The sequence below is a fragment of the Egretta garzetta genome, unplaced genomic scaffold, assembly GCF_000687185.1.
Source record: "Egretta garzetta isolate BGI_Z169 unplaced genomic scaffold, ASM68718v1 scaffold114, whole genome shotgun sequence".
In the NCBI taxonomy this organism is placed as follows: Eukaryota; Metazoa; Chordata; class Aves; order Pelecaniformes; family Ardeidae; genus Egretta; species Egretta garzetta.
Window position 1 is genome coordinate 620,135 of NW_009259317.1, and position 18,422 is coordinate 638,556.

Sequence of the window (18,422 nt, forward strand, 5' to 3'; positions counted from 1 at the left end):
TAAACCACCTTACAGGTTGTATTGCAGATGGGCTTCCTATTATCAACAGGAAAAAAAAAATTAACTGTAAATTTGATGTAAAATGTGTGACACTTAAAAGCAGCGACAGTATTTTCCCTACTGCAGGGTAGGATTACATATAGTAAATCACTCCAGATAGAGAGAAAATACTTTTTTTTTTTTAAGGGTAGGTACTAAATTCTTCCACCATACCCACAATTCTGGATATGGCTCCTGTTATCACTGAACTTCAGCAATAAATCCAAGATCCAAAGTTCCTTTGTCAGTCCTGAGAAGAACTTTCTTCTGCCTGCCACACAACTCCTGTAAAGAAGTTCTATTTAAATAAGGCTAGGGTTTAACCGGAAGGCACCAACTTTCCAATTAATGCAGCAGTCATACCTAAAATTCAGAATGGCACATTAGCCACAAACTCTTTAACATTCAAGTCAGTGCTGTACTGTAATTACAATGCAGCATAAAATACTCCAACTTATTTGTTGGTGATCAGAAATCACTGAATAGATTTCCCATCGGTTTACATCCCATTATAAGCTGGTCCTCCTCCACCTTCAGGCACTACCCAGTTAATGTTTTGACTTGGGTCTTTAATATCACAGGTTTTGCAGTGGACACAGTTCTGAGCATTTATCTGCAGTCTTGATCCTTCTCCTGTTTCCAGAGGAATATATTCATAAACGCCTGTGAAGAGCAAAAGAGAGCTATCACTTCACTGAACGGTTTCCCCCTGCATGTATGCTCTACTTAGCAGCAAGCGTTAACGAGGGAAGTATATTACTAGTATAATTCAACTGCCTTCTCCCATGTTTGCTAAATATTTTGCCATGAAAGTACTGTTAACATATTTCAAGACCTGCACTTGAACCCTCTTCTAGGAAGAGGACTGGGATAGAATGTTTGAAGTAGTAGGCCAGGCGGACTCTTCCTGGAGCACTTCAGTCTTTTATCTTGCAAAAGCAGCTCACACACATTTTTATTACCTACCTGCTGGACAAAATCTTTGTTCCGGTCCATCGAAAACAGCCAAATTCCTGCTCACAGGGATGCTGTCATCTTTGAGAGTTAAATGAGCAGGCTGGTCGTGTTCGTGGTTCGTACCACTTAAAGCCACAGACGACAGGAGATCAAAACTGATTTTTCCATCAGGCTTTGGGTATTCAATAGGCGTGCAATCTTTGGCTGGCTTGAGCTGTGCAAAATCTGGTCCTAAATATATTTTTAATAAATAAGTTTCAGTATAGAATTACTGTAATTTGCAGTTACTCAAGAACAATTTAATTAAGCTATTTTAACTTTCCTTGTTACCAGAACGAAGTATTTCATAAAAGGTAGCCTTTTTCATGAAACAAAAAACTATACTAAGTAGAATAGTGTTTTAACATCTTCATTTACATTAATTATACACTAGGTAATATGACAAAGTCTGCTTCGCTGCCTTATCGTTGATTTATTTTCTACAGTTTAAAGCCTCACCACTTGACCAGATAGCTTCAACTAAGACCAGAAAAGACTGACAGACACATTTAGTATCTTCTTTCAGGAGGCAATGAAATTACCTGGATGTTTTAATGTCCACGGTTCCATTCCTCTCAGTAGCCAGTAAAATACACCTGTGTAAATCATTCCTCCATACACTCCAAGGATGCTATGGCAGGATGGTCGGATGTTTCGAACCGCATGCAGCTCTTTCCAGACCCAGGACTTTTTCAGGTTCTCTTCATATTCTTGCACATCAAGTCCTAAGGCAGTACATTACTTGTTAGGTACCTACAGTACATAAAGACTATCCTTGAAACAAAGAAGTCATTGCTGAATAAAGGCAATTGTTACCAGCGAAGGCAGCAAAATGAGAATTTCAGGTTCCAGCCAGGGATATACTACACAACGTATTTCAGCCTCTTGAAGAGATCTGTTTTGTTGGCAGTTATCAGCAGATATCTACTGCTCCTTTGTAGCCTCTATTTAATGACCCACGAGCAGCATGAAATTGCCTCAAACCTCAGCAAAATATAACCAGCCAGGGGGCTACACTGGCATCTCTATGGGAAAACAAAAACAGCTACACACTCATAGAACCTAAGAATTGGCCTGGAGAATTCACCTGTGACCCAAAAGCCAGGTTTGTAATTTTAATGTTGTCAAGTTCAAAAGTTTTTTTCCTTTATGAGTTACGCAACCACAAACATTCCGATTTCAGTAACTATGACTATGGCCCAACGCACGATGCCAGTGCTAGAGAACAATTTTTCTCCCTTTGTAATCAGCAAGTTAATGAGATCTATTAGGCTACAAGCTTTTGATTTAAACTCTTTGATTGTATTCTTTACAAATACTAGACATCGCAGACTTGACATGAGACGCCTACTGCAGTGTAGTTAAAGCCAAGTAATTACCTTAGAAAAAAAGAGTTGTTTCTTCAAATGAACATTTTCTGAGAGCTTCCCCTTCAACATTCTCTGTTACTAATGTATAGGAATAGATGTTCTAAATAGTAAGTTCTAAGCCTTGTCTATACATGAAAACAGGCTTCAGTCCATATTTTCTGTCTCACGTAAGGCTCTGAAAAAAGCTTGTTATCTATGCACAGAGAAGAAAGTGGGCTGTAATACTCCACTGCCTTGACAAAACTGGAAACAGCTTATAGAACCTGTCCATAATCAAACAAGATTGGCACACTACCCAGTAAAAGCGGTTGCTTCAGATGGGTTCTAAGCATTTTAACCTGTTATATGAGTTGAAGTTTTAATGGTTCAGCATACCCTCTGTGGCAATGTGTATTGCATGAGTCAGCTGAACGAGAGCTCCCTAGGACTGAATCTACCACTGCAGAGAAGGGATTTCTAAAATAATAATCATGTGGCACCTGGCTGTAGTGTGAATGTTTCAGAATGACTGAAACTCTAATCGGGTTCTCTCTCTGTGCTGTCTTTGTAAACGGATGTAAGGGAACAACCAAGGTTTAAATAAATTGCCACAACGCAGTCAGGATCAGATTACTTCAGTGTGCTTGCATTACATATAACAGGAAATACATGTAGTCTCAAACTGAGAAGACTATAAAATTAAAAGGACCAAAGGAAAAAAGTATCCTAGCAATTAACAAAACAGCAGAGAGCAAACTTGAAAAAATCTCACCCTGTTTTGCTTATATTTAATCTGTTCCTTTTAATTTTTTCTCTCCGATTCTGTAGTCTTTCAGCAACACTTTTTGAATCATAAAGTGTTAATTTTTAACATTTGCAAGAAATATATGCTATTCTTGTTTACTTACACAGGAAGTGTAAGCTTACTTTTCAGATACTCGTTAGAGGCATTTTTTTTTCTACCAGTAGGTTCAATACTTAAGAATAACTAAGCAAAACTTTATTAGTGTCTTTCTTTCTTAAATCATTTAACAGTATAAATAGTAAATAAAGAATAGATAAATAATAAATAAATTTTTAAACCACTCACTCATTTCATGATTTATTTGCATTCCCAACTAATTCCTTCAGACACGTTTACGTTTAGTTACTGCTAAGCAGCTGGTGGTTCCAGTTGAACACAAGGTAATTACAAATCAAAGTACAGTTATCTTACCTATTGTCTTTGATTGGAGATTTTCATCGATTAATTGGCTAAAGATGGCTTCTGAAGCCAACATGCCGCTTTTCATTGCAGTATGTGTCCCTTTAATCTTAGGAACATTCATGAGTCCAGGACTGCAACCAATTAGTAATCCACCTGGGAAGGTGAGTTTGGGTATTGACTGAAGAGGAAACAGAAAGGAAGGTGGTTGGTTTGTTTGGTTTTGGTTTTTTAAAGTGAAAATAACATTGTGGAAATGAAACTGGCATGAGGCTTGAGTGTCCTTTACATTTTTAGACATGCACATGCACTATCTAAAAATACACCAGAGTTACTCCACTTACTTAATTAAGGAATTTTGGCATAGTAAGCAAATAAGAATACACACATTGTACTGGGGCTGAGTATAAAATAATGTCAAGACAACATTTTCCTTATATTGAAGCCGTGAAAATAGCATCCCTTCAACATCCTCTCTCCAGTTGCTTTGTCTGCAACAAAACTGGTAATGCGACCCACCGGTACTGTTTTCCTCCTTCAAGTTTAAGTAAATTCTTTTAAAATAAAAACAAACCCCATAAATAATAATAATAAAAAACAAGACATTTGTGTTCCTGTTTTCCACACAGTAAGGTCCCACTTATTTTAGAAGTTGGTCAGCAGCCAATAAATATATTTTTGGTGCAAAATCATTGTCTCACTCCCATTCTGTAAGAAGTATAACATCATTGAGGACAGTCAACTCACAAACCAAGACAGCTAGATGATTTGCAAACATCAGCTCTATAGTATTTATATACTATGGTGTAAGTCTGTATATAACTAAGGAATACCTCAACTATCAAGAGAGTTATTCTCACCCTCATCCAATGAGATTAAGATTTTAGACAGGGAACAGCTTCAAAACACGGATTGACTCCAGCACTTTGAGCAGAAAGCTGTGATCAAATCCTAGGTCTGAAATTGCTGAAGCTGTTATGAACACAGCATTCCTCCGAAAGTCTTTAGTACTGAGCAGTGCTTGTGAATCTAGCATCCTGCTTTTATTAAAGCTGCCTGAAAGAATTAATTTTTAATAGCTTAAATAATTTGACCCCAAACAAGTAGTTTTTATTTCATTAAACCTGTCAAAACAAAAAACCAAATGTATTCCTTGGAATTCAAGATGATCTGAAACAACCATTTTGTTTCTTCTGCTTTTTCAATGGTTTTCTGTTTACTATTCAGCCAGGGCTGGCCACTTCTGGATATTCATGTAGTAGTCAGTAAAAAAGTTGTACTACACAGCATTTCCCCTGTGTTTTGGGCAATTTGTTTAATCACAGACTTAGTGCTTTGGTTCACAGGAAAGGTAATTTAGGCTGAAAACACCACTACAACTTTTAACTTAGTTGTCAGTGACCAGAAGTCATAAGTTCAGGTATGTAACAGTATTTCAGAGGAATTAAGCATGTAGGATGTCCTCTCTTTTTGCAAGACCTTTGCCTGAAAACAGTTATTCTATCATATCTATTAGGATGAAACGATGCAGCACTGGCATAAGCATGGAAAGATTTCTTGACTCACTCTTTCGATTACATGTAAAGATGGTGATCAAATGTTTTTCTTCTGCAACAACTGTTTCACTTAACAGGTACTTAGTGACCAACATACTACCAAAGTGTAAATGAGATCAGTCATATAACACAAAAGGTTACATCTACTCCAGCTTTGTTAGTAATTCTCATTATTAGTACTGTGGCACTTGGCTCCTGCTTCCACAGTTTATTGAGTTGAAGGAACACATCATGCCAGCATGGCACAAGCCCTCCCTGCCCCTGAGATACAGGGTAAAACCCTTCCAACCTTGAGCACCTGAAGAAGACATCGTCCTCTTGGCAGCAAGGAGACAGAACAAGGCTGGTTTGGAGGAGGGAAGAAGAGAAGACTCCTGCTCCCTGCAGAGTCCTCCCTCCCAGCAGACAGGGAACCCCGCATTCTCCTCCCCTTAGCTCAGCCCAGGGTTGAAAACCTGTTAAGTGAGTCTAATGTTTGGCACTGGCATGGGTCATCAATATGAAGGGTTTTTTTCCCCCCTGATATGCATAATACACATTGTTCAACAGCAGCAACACCTTTTTTTTTTCCCCCCGAACTCTTCAATCTTTTCAAATTTTTTGATAAAACAGAGACAAAACGAAGGTTGCATGAGAATTTCTTCATTTCTTAATGCTTGATTTTGCAATTTTAATAAACCAAAGGAATAACAGCTATGTAGTCTGTTAAACTGTCCCCTCCCTCCACATGTCCCACAAAGCTACAAAATCAGGGAAACATCCAAGAGTGTGCGCTCTCTCTCACACACACACCAACTTAGCATCACTATATGTTAAAGACTAAAGAACATGATCATGTATCTAAAACAGACAAAAAAGTTTAGCTTGATGGTAATTTTGTACACCTATTTGATGCAATACTGTCACCAAAAAGAAAACTGGAGCTACAGAACAACTTACATAAGAAAATATTCCTGGACTCCAGTGATGCAAATGAGTCAGACTGCTACAGTTATTAATCAAAGCAACACATGCAAAAGAAGAGCTAATCTTAAAATCTTCCTAAGTGACTCATCAATAAAGCTTTTTTTTACTGAAAGCGTGTATTAAAAAAAGCCATTTAAAATTGTGACTTCATGATTAACTAGGCAATTCTATCTACAGGAAATAAAAAGCCCACACCACAAACCCCATGCTTTTATATTAGGAGCAGTGCAAAGTAAGTGACATCATGTTTTAAGTCCAGCAAAGAAGTAGTCCAAAGATTAGGCAGAGATGCGCGAGAGCTATAGTCCTACTGTCTGTTTGACTTAGCACAACCAATGTCTGTAAGTAACTTAAAAAATACCATGTTCTTTCAGCCATATGTTTCAAGCAGTATAAGGAGTATGCAACTGAAGTCACAATCTGGCTACTTCATCAAAGCCAGAAATTCAGAAATGACTATTTGTGACAGACAAACCAGTGCACAGGGTGGAAACAGAAGCCCCTCTTGCATAAAAGTCTAGATGAAAAACATCTTGACATTTTCTACATTATCTGTGTTAATAATGGACCAACAATGGTTTCTGAACTAAGCTAGTGGCACAGTTGTGTTACAGCATAGTATGACGCCATTTCCACTTGAGAGTGGACAAAGTAATCAACCCACAGACTGATTAAATGCATCTCACGTGTGTAATGAAGAAGTTGCTTCATGAACCCACGTGACTCAGTCCCAGGCATGCATGCTGGTGTCAAAGCCTAACTCCACAACACTGTGACAACAGTTACACTGCTGCTGAAATTCTACTTGTATTGAAAATGCTGCGCAAAGCCACATTTTCACTGAGGAGGACGTTCAAAAAAGAAAGACAAAGTAGTCAGAGAGCAGAATGAAATGCTCCCCCGCCAGGCTACGGATCATGAACACTCAGGCTAGTTTTAAGTTCCAAACTGCAAGAAGCATCTAGAAGACAGATATGGGAGTCCAGGACACACAGATGTGTCCTGTGTTTCAAGATTCCTACATGAGAAGCTAACCGGTTTAAAGGACTTGAGCTGTTATGTATAAACTCTAGACTATTTCTCCTGCAAGTTGTCCCAACCCTTTCAACTGACCTTAAGTCCTGATGGATAAATTCTAAAAATTTCACCTTTTAGACTCCTTAAGGGAACAAAATGAACACGGTATTCCATCTCCCAAGAAAGCAGTCATTCAAATTTGTGCATGTGAAGTACCGAAAGTAGCTGTACTTGAGGAAGTGAAGACTTCTATCTGCCAAGCTATGTAACAATTTCAGCACCATCACTGACTTAAGGGTCAAGCACTGGAAAGAAGTTCCCTCTCCTAGGATACACACATCATTTGGAAAATGTGCCCCCTTGCCCCAAATCCCACAAAAAAAATAAAAACCAAACCCTAAACAGAGGAGTGGTGCTACCCTCTCTTTCCCAGGGTTCCAGGCACAACAAAGAATTATCTGTAGCTTCTTCACATTTGACTGCAATATAAACTCTACTACATATTTCATTTAGAAGGTAAAGTGACTATGTCAGAAGATTTGTAGTAAGACAGAGCCTAAATCTAGCAAATCTCAGCAGCCAGTATTCAGCCAGATAACGAAGCTTTTCTGTCCAGCAAAACTTTTGGCCTTACTCATCTTTGTTATAGTTCAGTTGTTTCCCAACAGCATGCAACCTGAATCTACAGCACTAAAAACATGGCTATAGAGAACACAAAGTAAAAAACTTCAGGAAAAAGTTACCTGCAAACCACCTTCATTCAATGCTCTGGCACCATAGGCAATCCTTGTTCCACCCTCCAAAGTAGGCTGTACACTAGGATGGTGCTTCCACCTCTGAAACTCCCTAAATGGATTCAAATAGGGATTTTGATAATCTAAACCAACCTTAAAAAAAAAAAAGTACATTAATGAAAATAAAGTACGAAATCTTAACAAAAATTTGAAAAGAAAACAATCACATAAAACCACATCATCTCTTTAAAAAAAATTATAAACTATTTTATACTAAACCAACCTCAGGATCTCTCTGTTTGGAGAAACCACTGCCAAAAATACATTCTACTGACAGTATAGCAGAAGCAAATCTGAGAATTTGCTGCTACAAGACTGTTCTCTGCCCTACCTGAAACGAAGCATGGAAAATATTTAATTGCATTGTAACCACCTTCCAGCTGTCTTTAAAATAAAATAGTGAAATTAAATTAAGCATGGTTTAATGGGCAGGATAAGCGAGAAAACTTGTTTTAAATTTGTGTTTCAAAATCTCTTTGGCCTAAAAAAGCTGGAAGAAGAGGTAAACAATTATTTCTAGATAGTTATGCCCTTGTGCTCACATATTTTGAACAGTTCTTCACATCATTCAGCAGAGTCAATTATCATTTCCAATTAGGTGAGCCATTGTAATAAAGCACAGGGGAGCAATAATGAAATCAGAAAATGGGGGGGAAAGATTTTGCCAATTGCTTGGATGCCAAGGATTCTTACCTTATGCATTTGAGAAATTGCCCAAAGATATACTCTGCATTGTCTATCTTTAATATACTCTTAAAAGCACTTATGTTGCCGAATTTTCTCTTTTGAGAAAGGGATTATTTCTAGTTCCTGTAAGCTTTATTTGAGACAAATAACAAAATATATCACGAGTCAGCAACAAACAGTACCTCGATTTCTCTGGCAGCTCACCGCTCTTAGAGCACTGCTTGCATCTACTTTCCTTGCTAGATAAAGTTAATGAACAATTTTCAAAACAACTGCAAGATAATGCTAATACAAGAATCAGCTCAGACTGACATAGGTGTAAAGTTCAAAGACCAAAAAAGTCCTTAAATGTTCACACAAATGGTGATTTTCTTCTATCTGAGCTGAAGATAATATGAACATTATTGACTACCTTCTCTGTAAGAATCAAAGCTCTCTACCCTTCTAAAAACAGAATTTGAATGCCTCCTGTCCATACTTACTAATTCCAATACTGGAAATCTGCACAGGACAAGTATGCATGTCTGAGAAAAGCTAACAAATTTTTTCAATGTTTCTTACAAAACATTTAGACACAATGACAGCTTTCACCCACACGCTCTGGAATCCTCCTGAAATCTAGGAGACCAAAGGGTCACCTCAATCCCATGCTGCTAAAAGCCCAGGTCATGTCCCTGACACTTAAAACGTCTGTGTGTAAAGCACATGCACAGGATAAAATAGTGCATGCTTCATTTAGGACTGTAGGTGCTAGAAAAACATTTCCTACCATTGTTCCTTGCATCACTGGCTGGCAGAACAACACAGTCTCTCTAGCGATCTCAATGCTTCTGATAAAGAGGCAGTAAGAAGGAAGAAGCTGCCTGTCCAATTCAGAAAGACAGTTGCTAAAGAGGGCGAGTCGAATGGGGGTATAGAATGATAAGAACAAACTGAAGATCTCAGAAATGGAAGGGATGCTGCTTGCAGAACTGCAGAGTCCTTCCACTTTTTATGCTTCTCTCAAAGTGCATATACACCCAAGGCTGACACATGAATGAGGAAAGTGAATTGTACAAAGTGTACGTGATTTAGATATGTCCTAACTTGCAAAAATTTTGTGAGCGCTGTTTTGACTAATCATCTGGTTTTGGCTTTACTAAACTTTATTTGATTTGCAAGTTTTGTAAGTTTTCCATTTTGTTCTTAACAAAAGACACTGGACTAAAGACAGATTAATATGACAAATTAACCTTCCCTAATATGAGAAAAAACACACTTAAGACTGAGAAAGTACTAAATTTGGTCTGTTGCTATTGTATTTTCACCTTGACATTAAAACAGAGAAAAGAAATTGCATAAAAATGAAGACCAAACAACAACAAACAAGCATGAAAAAACCCGACTTCACTTACCACAAATCCAAGAGCAACTAAAGGTTCACCCTCATTTAAGTGATAAAGAAAGGATCCTCCATAGGTATGCCTGTCTAAAGGCCAGCCTACAGTATGTTCTACTCTTCCTGGTTTCCATTTCTTTTCATCAATATTCCATAACTGAAATGAAGATCACAAAAAAATGGCCTTTCAATAATACAATAAAAGACACACAATTAAATAAAGAACATAAATTTATTGCTATGACCAACACATAAACTCATACAGCAAAATACCAGGTAATAAGTAAAAATACCTGTTTTGGATTTCCATTTAAGAATTTCCTAATCCTTCTCTTTCTTGAAATGTTGCACATCAGGAAATGTGACTGAGACTCCAGCACTATACCCAAAATTTTCATTCAACCACAAGACCCTTTATATTAGTGACTTTGATAGATACTTCTGCTAAGGAATGCAATGCTTACATTGACTCTTTTCCTTAAAAACTTTAATTTTTCATATGAATCACTGCAATTTCTTCACAAGCTTTTCAAGGTCAGGCTTAACAATATGTCTGAATTGATCCAAATATTTGCTGTCAAACAGGTTGTTCTCTCTCTGCTCTCTCCTACACACCCCCAGTACTCATCTGACCCACAATGAATGCATAGAAGCATCTTCATGTTTCCACCAGTGAGTCAATTTTCTGCTCATTTCACAAAACATCTCTTCACCATGGAGCTATGTGCCAGGTGCAGTCTAATGACAGAGGGCAGTTGAGCACCCTTAGATCAGCTCATGCATGGAGGGCACATCTACGTTACTGTTCCAGCTTAGATTAAGCAGCACACTGTTGAGCAGGACCTCCTGATTCCTCCCACTTACTGTGCTTTGGTTCATATCATACAGCAGCCATGGAAGGCAGGAACTGGATTCCTTTTATGTGAAACTGAACTGTAAGACAGGCTCCAGAAGCTGACTGGAAGCATTCCAGTCATGAAAAAGCGCTCAGTCCACAGGACTAGACCAAAGCTAGTCTGAAGTAAAAATAACCTTGAAATGTGTGTAACATGGACATCAGCTCATCAGCACCAACTATTTCACTTTACAGATCCGTTCCTATTGGACTGTACTATTTGCTACAACAGACACAGACTCATCTGGAAGCAAACCCCTGCTTTAATGACAACTTAGGTATTAGAAATTGTGACTAAGACTATGTCATACAAAGGAACATTTACAGAGTGGTTATTCGCTGCAGAAGTGCAAACTAATTATTTAACAAATAATTTGTAGCTAGAATCACATGCTTAAAGTAATAAATAAAGAATATGTTATTGTCAAACTTTGAATATATTCTAAATAATACAGCTCTTTTTCATGAGTGATATCTCCCAAGTAGACAATATTTCAAAAAGGAAACCTGATCCTTATCCCAATTTTGTAAGCCCAGTGAAGGGATTCTTTCAGGAAAAAAAAAAAAAGGTCATCCATAAAGTGTTTCAGAGAGCATGAGTCATCATCTGAAACAGCCCTTCTCTCTCTCTCTCTCTCTCATGAATATACACAAAAACCATAGAAAGCCTTTCCTTCCCTCCTCAGATACTAAAACCCCCTAAAATTAGGCAGCATGAATCCCTCATTTACCAAAAGTACTGAAAACAGATTTCACAAATGAATGTAATTTGAAATCAAATTAAGAAGGTAACAGAGTGGATTCATAGGTACCTCTAGTTATGATACAGATAAAAGCAAAGCAGTCACAACATTCAGGGAGCATCTCTGATCAGCTTCAGAATAGCAAAGATTCTGAAGTCTGAAAGTGTAACTCAAAATCTATCATTCTAATGTCTTACACAAATTAGCTTGAAAGCAAATAGAAACTACCTTATAGCTTCACAGTATTTTCCTGAATTGTTAAAATTAGGCAGGTGATACCTCTTTCAGTCCAATGCCATAGCTCTGGGGTTGACATTTCTCCCTTAGATTGTATTTTTTGTACAGCTGTTTGGCTAGATGCCCATGACAACCTTCAGCAAAGACCGTGACTTTAGCATGGAGTTCCAAGCCTCTTTCAAAGGTAGCCTGCAAAATAGAGCATTTCATCAGCAGTTAGATCTGTGCCACACCAAACTCGTAGCAAGAAACTGGAGGACAATAAAGTGATATTACACTACTTTGTGGCACTGCCCAGAACCTAGAAGCCATTGCAAGCTATGGCTCTAGTCCATTTGTCTTTTCTACCTAACCATGACGCACTCCTGGCAAATCCTGTAAGGGGATTCCAATAGAGCAGCACTACAGTGAATCACCATTTGTTTCTGAAAAAGGGAATCTTTTCCAGATTGGAGGATACTTTATCACATCTGCTCATTCACATGGTGCAAAGGAACCCTGATAGAACAAAGAATCATAGAATCACTTCGGTTGGAAAAGACCTTTGAGATCATCGAGTCCAACCTTTAACCTAACCCTGACATCCCACCACTAAACCCTGTCCCTAAGCACCTCATCTATCCTTCTTTTAAATACCTCCAGGGAGGAGGACATTACCACCTCCCTGGGTAGCCCATTCCAGAGCCTGACAACCCTTTCAGTGAAGAAGTTTTTCCTAATGTCTAGCCTAAACCTGCCCTGGCGCAGCTTCAAACCATTCCCCCTCATCCTATCATCTGTTACCAGGGAGAAGAGGCCGACCCCCACCTCCCTACAGCCTCCTTTCAGGCAGTTGTAGAGGGTGATCAGGTCTCCCCTCAGCCTCCTCTTTTCCAGACTAAATAACCCCAGTTCCCTCAGCCGCTCCTCGTATGACTTGTGTTCCAGACCCCTCACCAGCTTGGTTGCTCTCCTCTGGACATGTTCCAGCGTGTTCCAGAATCTTCACCTATGACTTCACACTTCCAATTTTTGCTCATGAAGTCACATTATAATAAAACATTATGCCTCCCCTCCTCCCCCCCGGACAGAGGCTGGAGAGATACACCAGATCAGAAAAACCTGTATCACCCCTGCCCCCAAAAGAACCCACTACCTCAGAATAAAGTTATTATAATATTACACCAATCTTGTAAGTTAAAACATACAGTAAAATTAAACTATCATTAAGTACTGCTATAAAAAAGAATTCTTACCAAAAATTCCAACAATGACATTGAGAGTAGGATAAAGGGAACCGGCGTACTCACGTATGAGCATGTTATCTGCATAAGTGAGCACACTGGCTGAGAATATTACTAGATTATATTTGCAATGTAAGGATACAAGATTCTGAATATACATAATCTTGCAGGGGAAAAAAGAAAGAAAGCTTGATTTGAGGGAGAAAGTTTAATGAGAATTTTAATGAAAAAGATAACAAAAACAGTTTTGGATGAAGATACCCAGCAGTATCCAATAAAACCACCTCAAGATAAGCCAGCACACATCCAGGAGAAGCTTATTGCTTTGGTTTTGAATTGTGTCTCAGGTGAAATCTGCTTGTAATTTACTGGTTGGAAACCTCTGAAAAAGGCTATCAAAAGAAAATGTTCCCTCTAGTCAGGATTTACCTTTAAGCAGGAGTTACAAGGTTTTGCCTTTTTTTGTGTATTCTTTGAATTTCTGATTGTCAACCTGAAAAGCAATTAATCTTACTGATTAGTAAGAGAACTAAAGGGACTTACTACTTGATCTAAAGATGAAAAATACATACTGTCCAATTTGAAGTAGATTTATATAAAGTAAATCCATTAACTACAACTCCACATTGTAAGTATCAGACATCCATGAATCTGAAACATTTCAGTAATGTGAAAAGTTATTTCACAGCTAACATCCTTCTCCAGCAGCTACACAAGAATCAGTGTGCAACTTTTTCCTATATATTTTTACCACTGGCATTTTTGTTTGATTGGCGCTGACTTCAAGGTGAAACTCTATTCATTAACCACAGTCTATTTGATTAGGCTCTGTACAAACACATTGAAGATATTCTTGCCTTGAAGGTTATACAAACTGCATTTATTTACCTGAACTTTTATACGCTGGAAGTATTGTCAGCTGACCTAACTGACAGTCAACACACTTGAGTACGCATAAAGTTTGCAGTAGTGGTACACTAATTATCTACATTAAAGAAGTTAATAGACACGTTCTTCCAGAATAAATGGGAAAAAAAAAAAAAACAATCTAGCTTTTGCGGATGGTTAAAGCAAACAAAAGAAATCATAGTTCCTTCCCATTTTAAAACCAAACCAAACTCCCAATTAATCTTTATTACGGTAGCAAGTTGTATGCATTACTTGCGCCTCCTACTGGAGAAAATGCAGACCTGAAAATAAGGGCGTGCCCGTTCCCTACAGGGAACAGAATGTTATACTGGGAAAATATATTCCTTTCCTCTGCCACCCCTTCATCCTCCATTTATTATATTCTCTTAAAACAAGAATGAGTCTTTTCGTCCCCAGCCTTAAATGGGAAAAACAGCCCACACTTCTATGTGGAAGTAAATACCTCTTTGAAACTCTACGTAACTAGTAAGAAACCTTATAAAAGAAAGTAAATCTTAAGAAAAAACTTGTACCCATAATTTCTGTAGCCAAATAATTCTGTGTAAAAGTTGTTCTCAGTTATTCTGAGGTGCCAAATTCTCCCTACGTATTGTTACAGGGAAGCGACATGCTTACTGCAGGTTCTGGATTCCACTAAAAATCAGTCAAAGTCCAACACTTAGGGCAGGGAGTCACCTTCTGGATACAGAAATGTGACGAACCAGCAAAAAGGTATAAAGATCCAGTGTGTACCTTACCCCAACAAGGTAGACAGACTGTCAACAAGTGCAACTGCAGTTGTAAATATCAAAGAAAACTAATCAGCCAGCAGCACACTCTCCTACATGTTGCTAGTTACCAGCTGGACAACAGCTTTCTACTTCACCTTTGCACCTTTTTTCTAGGAGTTTCTGGAATTCTTTCCTTTGTTTTCTGATTTCACATATGCCAAAACATCCTTCAAATATTTCCTTCAAGCCACCCTCAAACAAACCTCCTTTCTGTGAAGGCTTTTTCTACTAATTTCAGAAAAGGTTTACAGTGTTCTGAGACCTGAACATTCACAGGTAATTGGTCCATTTTACATACAGAGAGGGAAGACAGATAATGAATTTTGCACTTTTTCTTAGGCTGCAGCAAGATTACCGATGGCAGTAGAAGCAGATATAACACAGTTTCCACAATTAGAGCTCTAGTTATGGGGAAGATAGCTACTTACTTTAGGTGCTCCATCCTTTTGAATGCCTACATCATTAGTTGCTATCCCTTTCACACTACCATCTTCATGAAAAAGAACCTTTGGAAATATTTAAACAAACAAACAAAAACATTTTTAATGATCTGTCATTTTAATCCATTCATAAAAAGTGCTAATGCAGAACTTCTAAGCACTATGTCTTTAATGGTCAAACTTGAAGTATTATTTATTTATTAACATACTATATGATCCACTTGCACTTTGCTGGCTCTGGGCCAGGGAGTTTAGACACCGAAACAGAGTTTGCACAATAAACTTCTTTTAAGAGGAATGCTGTGAACGTACAAATAAATTGGGAATCAAATGAAGTGGGTTCCAAAAACGCTTTTCATATACACACTGATGTCATCATTACCTCAGCTGCTGCATAGCCTGGATAAATCTCAACACCCAAAGCTTCTGCTTGTTCGCCGAGCCAACTCACGAAGTGGCCCAGACGTACTATGTAATTTCCATGATTGACCATTGGAAGTCCTAAGCAAAAAAAAAAAAAAAAGATACACACACAAAACATAGAACACTAAGCAAAATAACAAAAGTTGTATACATCAGATGTTGTATCTTTTTCTACAACTACTATCTTCACAGTGATATCGTGTGTTATCACAGCTGCCATCTACAGGGACCCTTATCGCTGGACACTGTTACATTCTACATATACTTGCTACATTGAATCAAATCAATTGTTTCATTTGTAGAAAAGTTGAAAAAGATACTGCGAAAGATGACTTTTTACCACCTCGCCAAACTGTACCTGGAAGAATTGGCACTGGAATTCTGAATTTCTTTGTTAAAATTCCAAACTTGTCTTCAGTTACAGGGGTATGAAGTGGAGCCTACATAAAAAAGAAAACAGAAATAGTACCGAGCCAATCCAACAAAAACAACAACAAATAAAATCAAATGATCGAACTGGCAGTCAATTAAAGGTTTAATAAAGCACTTCTATAGGAAAAGTATGATGAGAGACGATAAGGTACCTTACGAGGCAGTCATCAGGTAAGAATTAACACACCTATTGAGGTAAAAAACCTGGAACAGGGCCTTACAAATAACTTCTACAGTTCGTACGCAGGCTTGTACTACATCAATATTCTAGACCTTTCTAAACAAGGCAGCTCAACTTGCGTGTTTAGCCTGGTAAGACAAGACAACTGGTCAATAGCCTACTTCTTGCAGCTCCCAGGTGATAGCAGGCAGCTGGCTGCAAGTCAGATGGCTGTCCTGGCAGAGATGGCAGCTCATCTCTTGCTATCCTCCCTCCTAAAGGCATCTTAGGCCTCTGTTACACCACTATGTCTGCACAAAAATCAGTGTACTACATGCCATTTCCTGAGACTATGAAGAACTATCATACAGAAGCAACAAGTCTGACATTGCTAAGAACTGACCACCTTACTGCTTTGTGCACAGGAGCCGGATTCTGCACGACTACTGTAAGTGTAGTGCATCCCAGGATGCACCAGACATACTGCGTATATGCAGTAAGGCTACTAGATAAAACAGCAAAGGCCAACGCATATCTGTGTAGACATAAAAGTTTAGCAATGTCGAACTAGAGGAAACAGACTATAAAGAAAAGAAGGGTTTTTTTGTTTTGTTAGATCAACACATTTTAAAATAGTACTAAGCACCAAGGTACTAGAGTTTTACCAGAATGAGTCAGACATGGAGTTCCTTACAAGCTAGCGATTAATTTCAGTGTTTACATGCTCATACATACCCCCCGCTCCTTCCAGTCCGGAAAGAGTTCTTGTAAGGCCCTTGGCTCAAGACAAGCACCAGACAGCGTATGCGCACCAATCTGAGAAGCCTTTTCCACCAGACAAACACGTATTTCTTTGCTGTGCTCAGCAGCTAACTGTTTGAGTCGAATAGCTGCAGAAAGACCCGCAGGGCCTGCTCCAACAACGACAACATCAGCTTCCTCTGCAAATCTTTCCATGTTTACCCCTTCAATAGAAAAAATAAAAAAGTAAGCTTGATTTATCTTCATATTGTCCCAGCCTCTCTCTCACTAAACCTTGCTCTGTAACACTGGCTACTGGGTATTGCAGTAATATACCTTGCATAAAAGGAGGCTAAATATTTAACAGAACCCCCACTTCAGTACTTGGAAGACTGCAGGATACTGGCATCCCAATGTAAAATTAGCTTTTTTTTTTAAGTGGTAAGGAAATATACCATAAAAACATATACTCAATTTCTATGCATTGTAAGTAGGTATCATCTTAGAATGTTAAACTTAAGAGCCCTGTTGGCTAGCTGTATCAGACCCTCAGTGAAACTCTAGGTATGGGAGAAAGACAAGAAAAAAAGATCCTTATTCAGAACAAGTTACTGGCAGGTTTTTTGTTTGGTTTTTGGTTTTGTTTTGGTTTCTGGTTTGTTCTTTTTTTTTTTTAACACTCATTGATCAGTATCTTTTCTCAAATTGAAGCCATTCAAATTGCTGAACGTAGAGACTGAAATGCCCAGAGATATATATCAAATCTTACTTTCTCACAAACTCTCATGGTAAGAACAAGTGAAAAAATCCAACTGATCCATACCTGACAGAATTAAAACTTGTTGTGATAGTCACTAAAGCAAAAGCTGCTTACATATTTTCTTTAAATAACTAGGATCAAGTTTAATCTGACCCCATTTTATAGCACTAAAGACACTCACTGTGACAGATAGCAACCACAAAATTTCATTTGGAATATAAGTACTGTATTTAAGAGTATAGAATTTCTGTAAAAAGAAAAAAAACAGCAACACATTTCAGTGTCTTTAAAGCTGAGCAATAACAATAATAAAGAAGCTTTTCAAGAATGCATTTTTTCACTTACCTTCCCATCGTTTGTCCTTGTCCCGAGGATGAATTGTATAATGCGTAGTTATGCGAGGCACAGGGGCAGTAGATGCACATCTTGCGACGTGCAGTGATGGAAGGCAATCTCTCTTTATCAACTTTACAGCATGAAAGCACTGACGTGCTGCAAAAACAAGAAACAAATTCGTCAAGTCAGTAATATCCCAAATATTTTTACTTTTCAGGGACACAAGTGGCACAACAAATATGACAGCTCCCCCCACAAAGGCTACCAGGTGACATGAAGATGAGGAACCATAAACACAGATTTTTAAATTTTCAAGTTAGGAGTGCGCTGTATTACTTTGTATCAG

General features: G+C 38.2%; 1 protein-coding gene across 1 annotated transcript; it reads right to left on the minus strand.

The window, feature by feature from the left end:
• Positions 1 to 81: 81 nt before the first annotated feature.
• Positions 82 to 18,167, minus strand: ETFDH (electron transfer flavoprotein dehydrogenase). The gene is made up of 12 exons (XM_009636468.2): positions 18,086 to 18,167; positions 16,975 to 17,204; positions 16,006 to 16,087; positions 15,607 to 15,725; positions 15,213 to 15,290; positions 11,904 to 12,050; positions 10,003 to 10,143; positions 7,871 to 8,014; positions 3,601 to 3,769; positions 1,578 to 1,760; positions 1,006 to 1,227; positions 82 to 702 (listed from the first exon to the last, which is right to left on the minus strand). Exons 2-12 carry the CDS (start codon positions 17,194 to 17,196, stop codon positions 539 to 541), a joined length of 1,671 nt encoding a protein of 556 aa, XP_009634763.1. The 5' UTR covers positions 17,197 to 17,204; positions 18,086 to 18,167; the 3' UTR covers positions 82 to 538.
• Between the last annotated feature and the right edge of the window lie 255 nt (positions 18,168 to 18,422).

Coding starts and splice junctions, on each gene's coding strand:
- ETFDH (XM_009636468.2), bottom strand. CDS start 17,196: ATGGAAAGATTTGCAGAGGAAGCTGATGTTGTCGTTGTTGGAGCAGGC. Junction 16,088..16,974: donor CGGACTGGAAGGAGCGGGGG/GTATGTATGAGC, acceptor TTTTTTATGTAG/GCTCCACTTCATACCCCTGT. Junction 15,726..16,005: donor TCCAGTGCCAATTCTTCCAG/GTACAGTTTGGC, acceptor TTTTTTGCTTAG/GACTTCCAATGGTCAATCAT.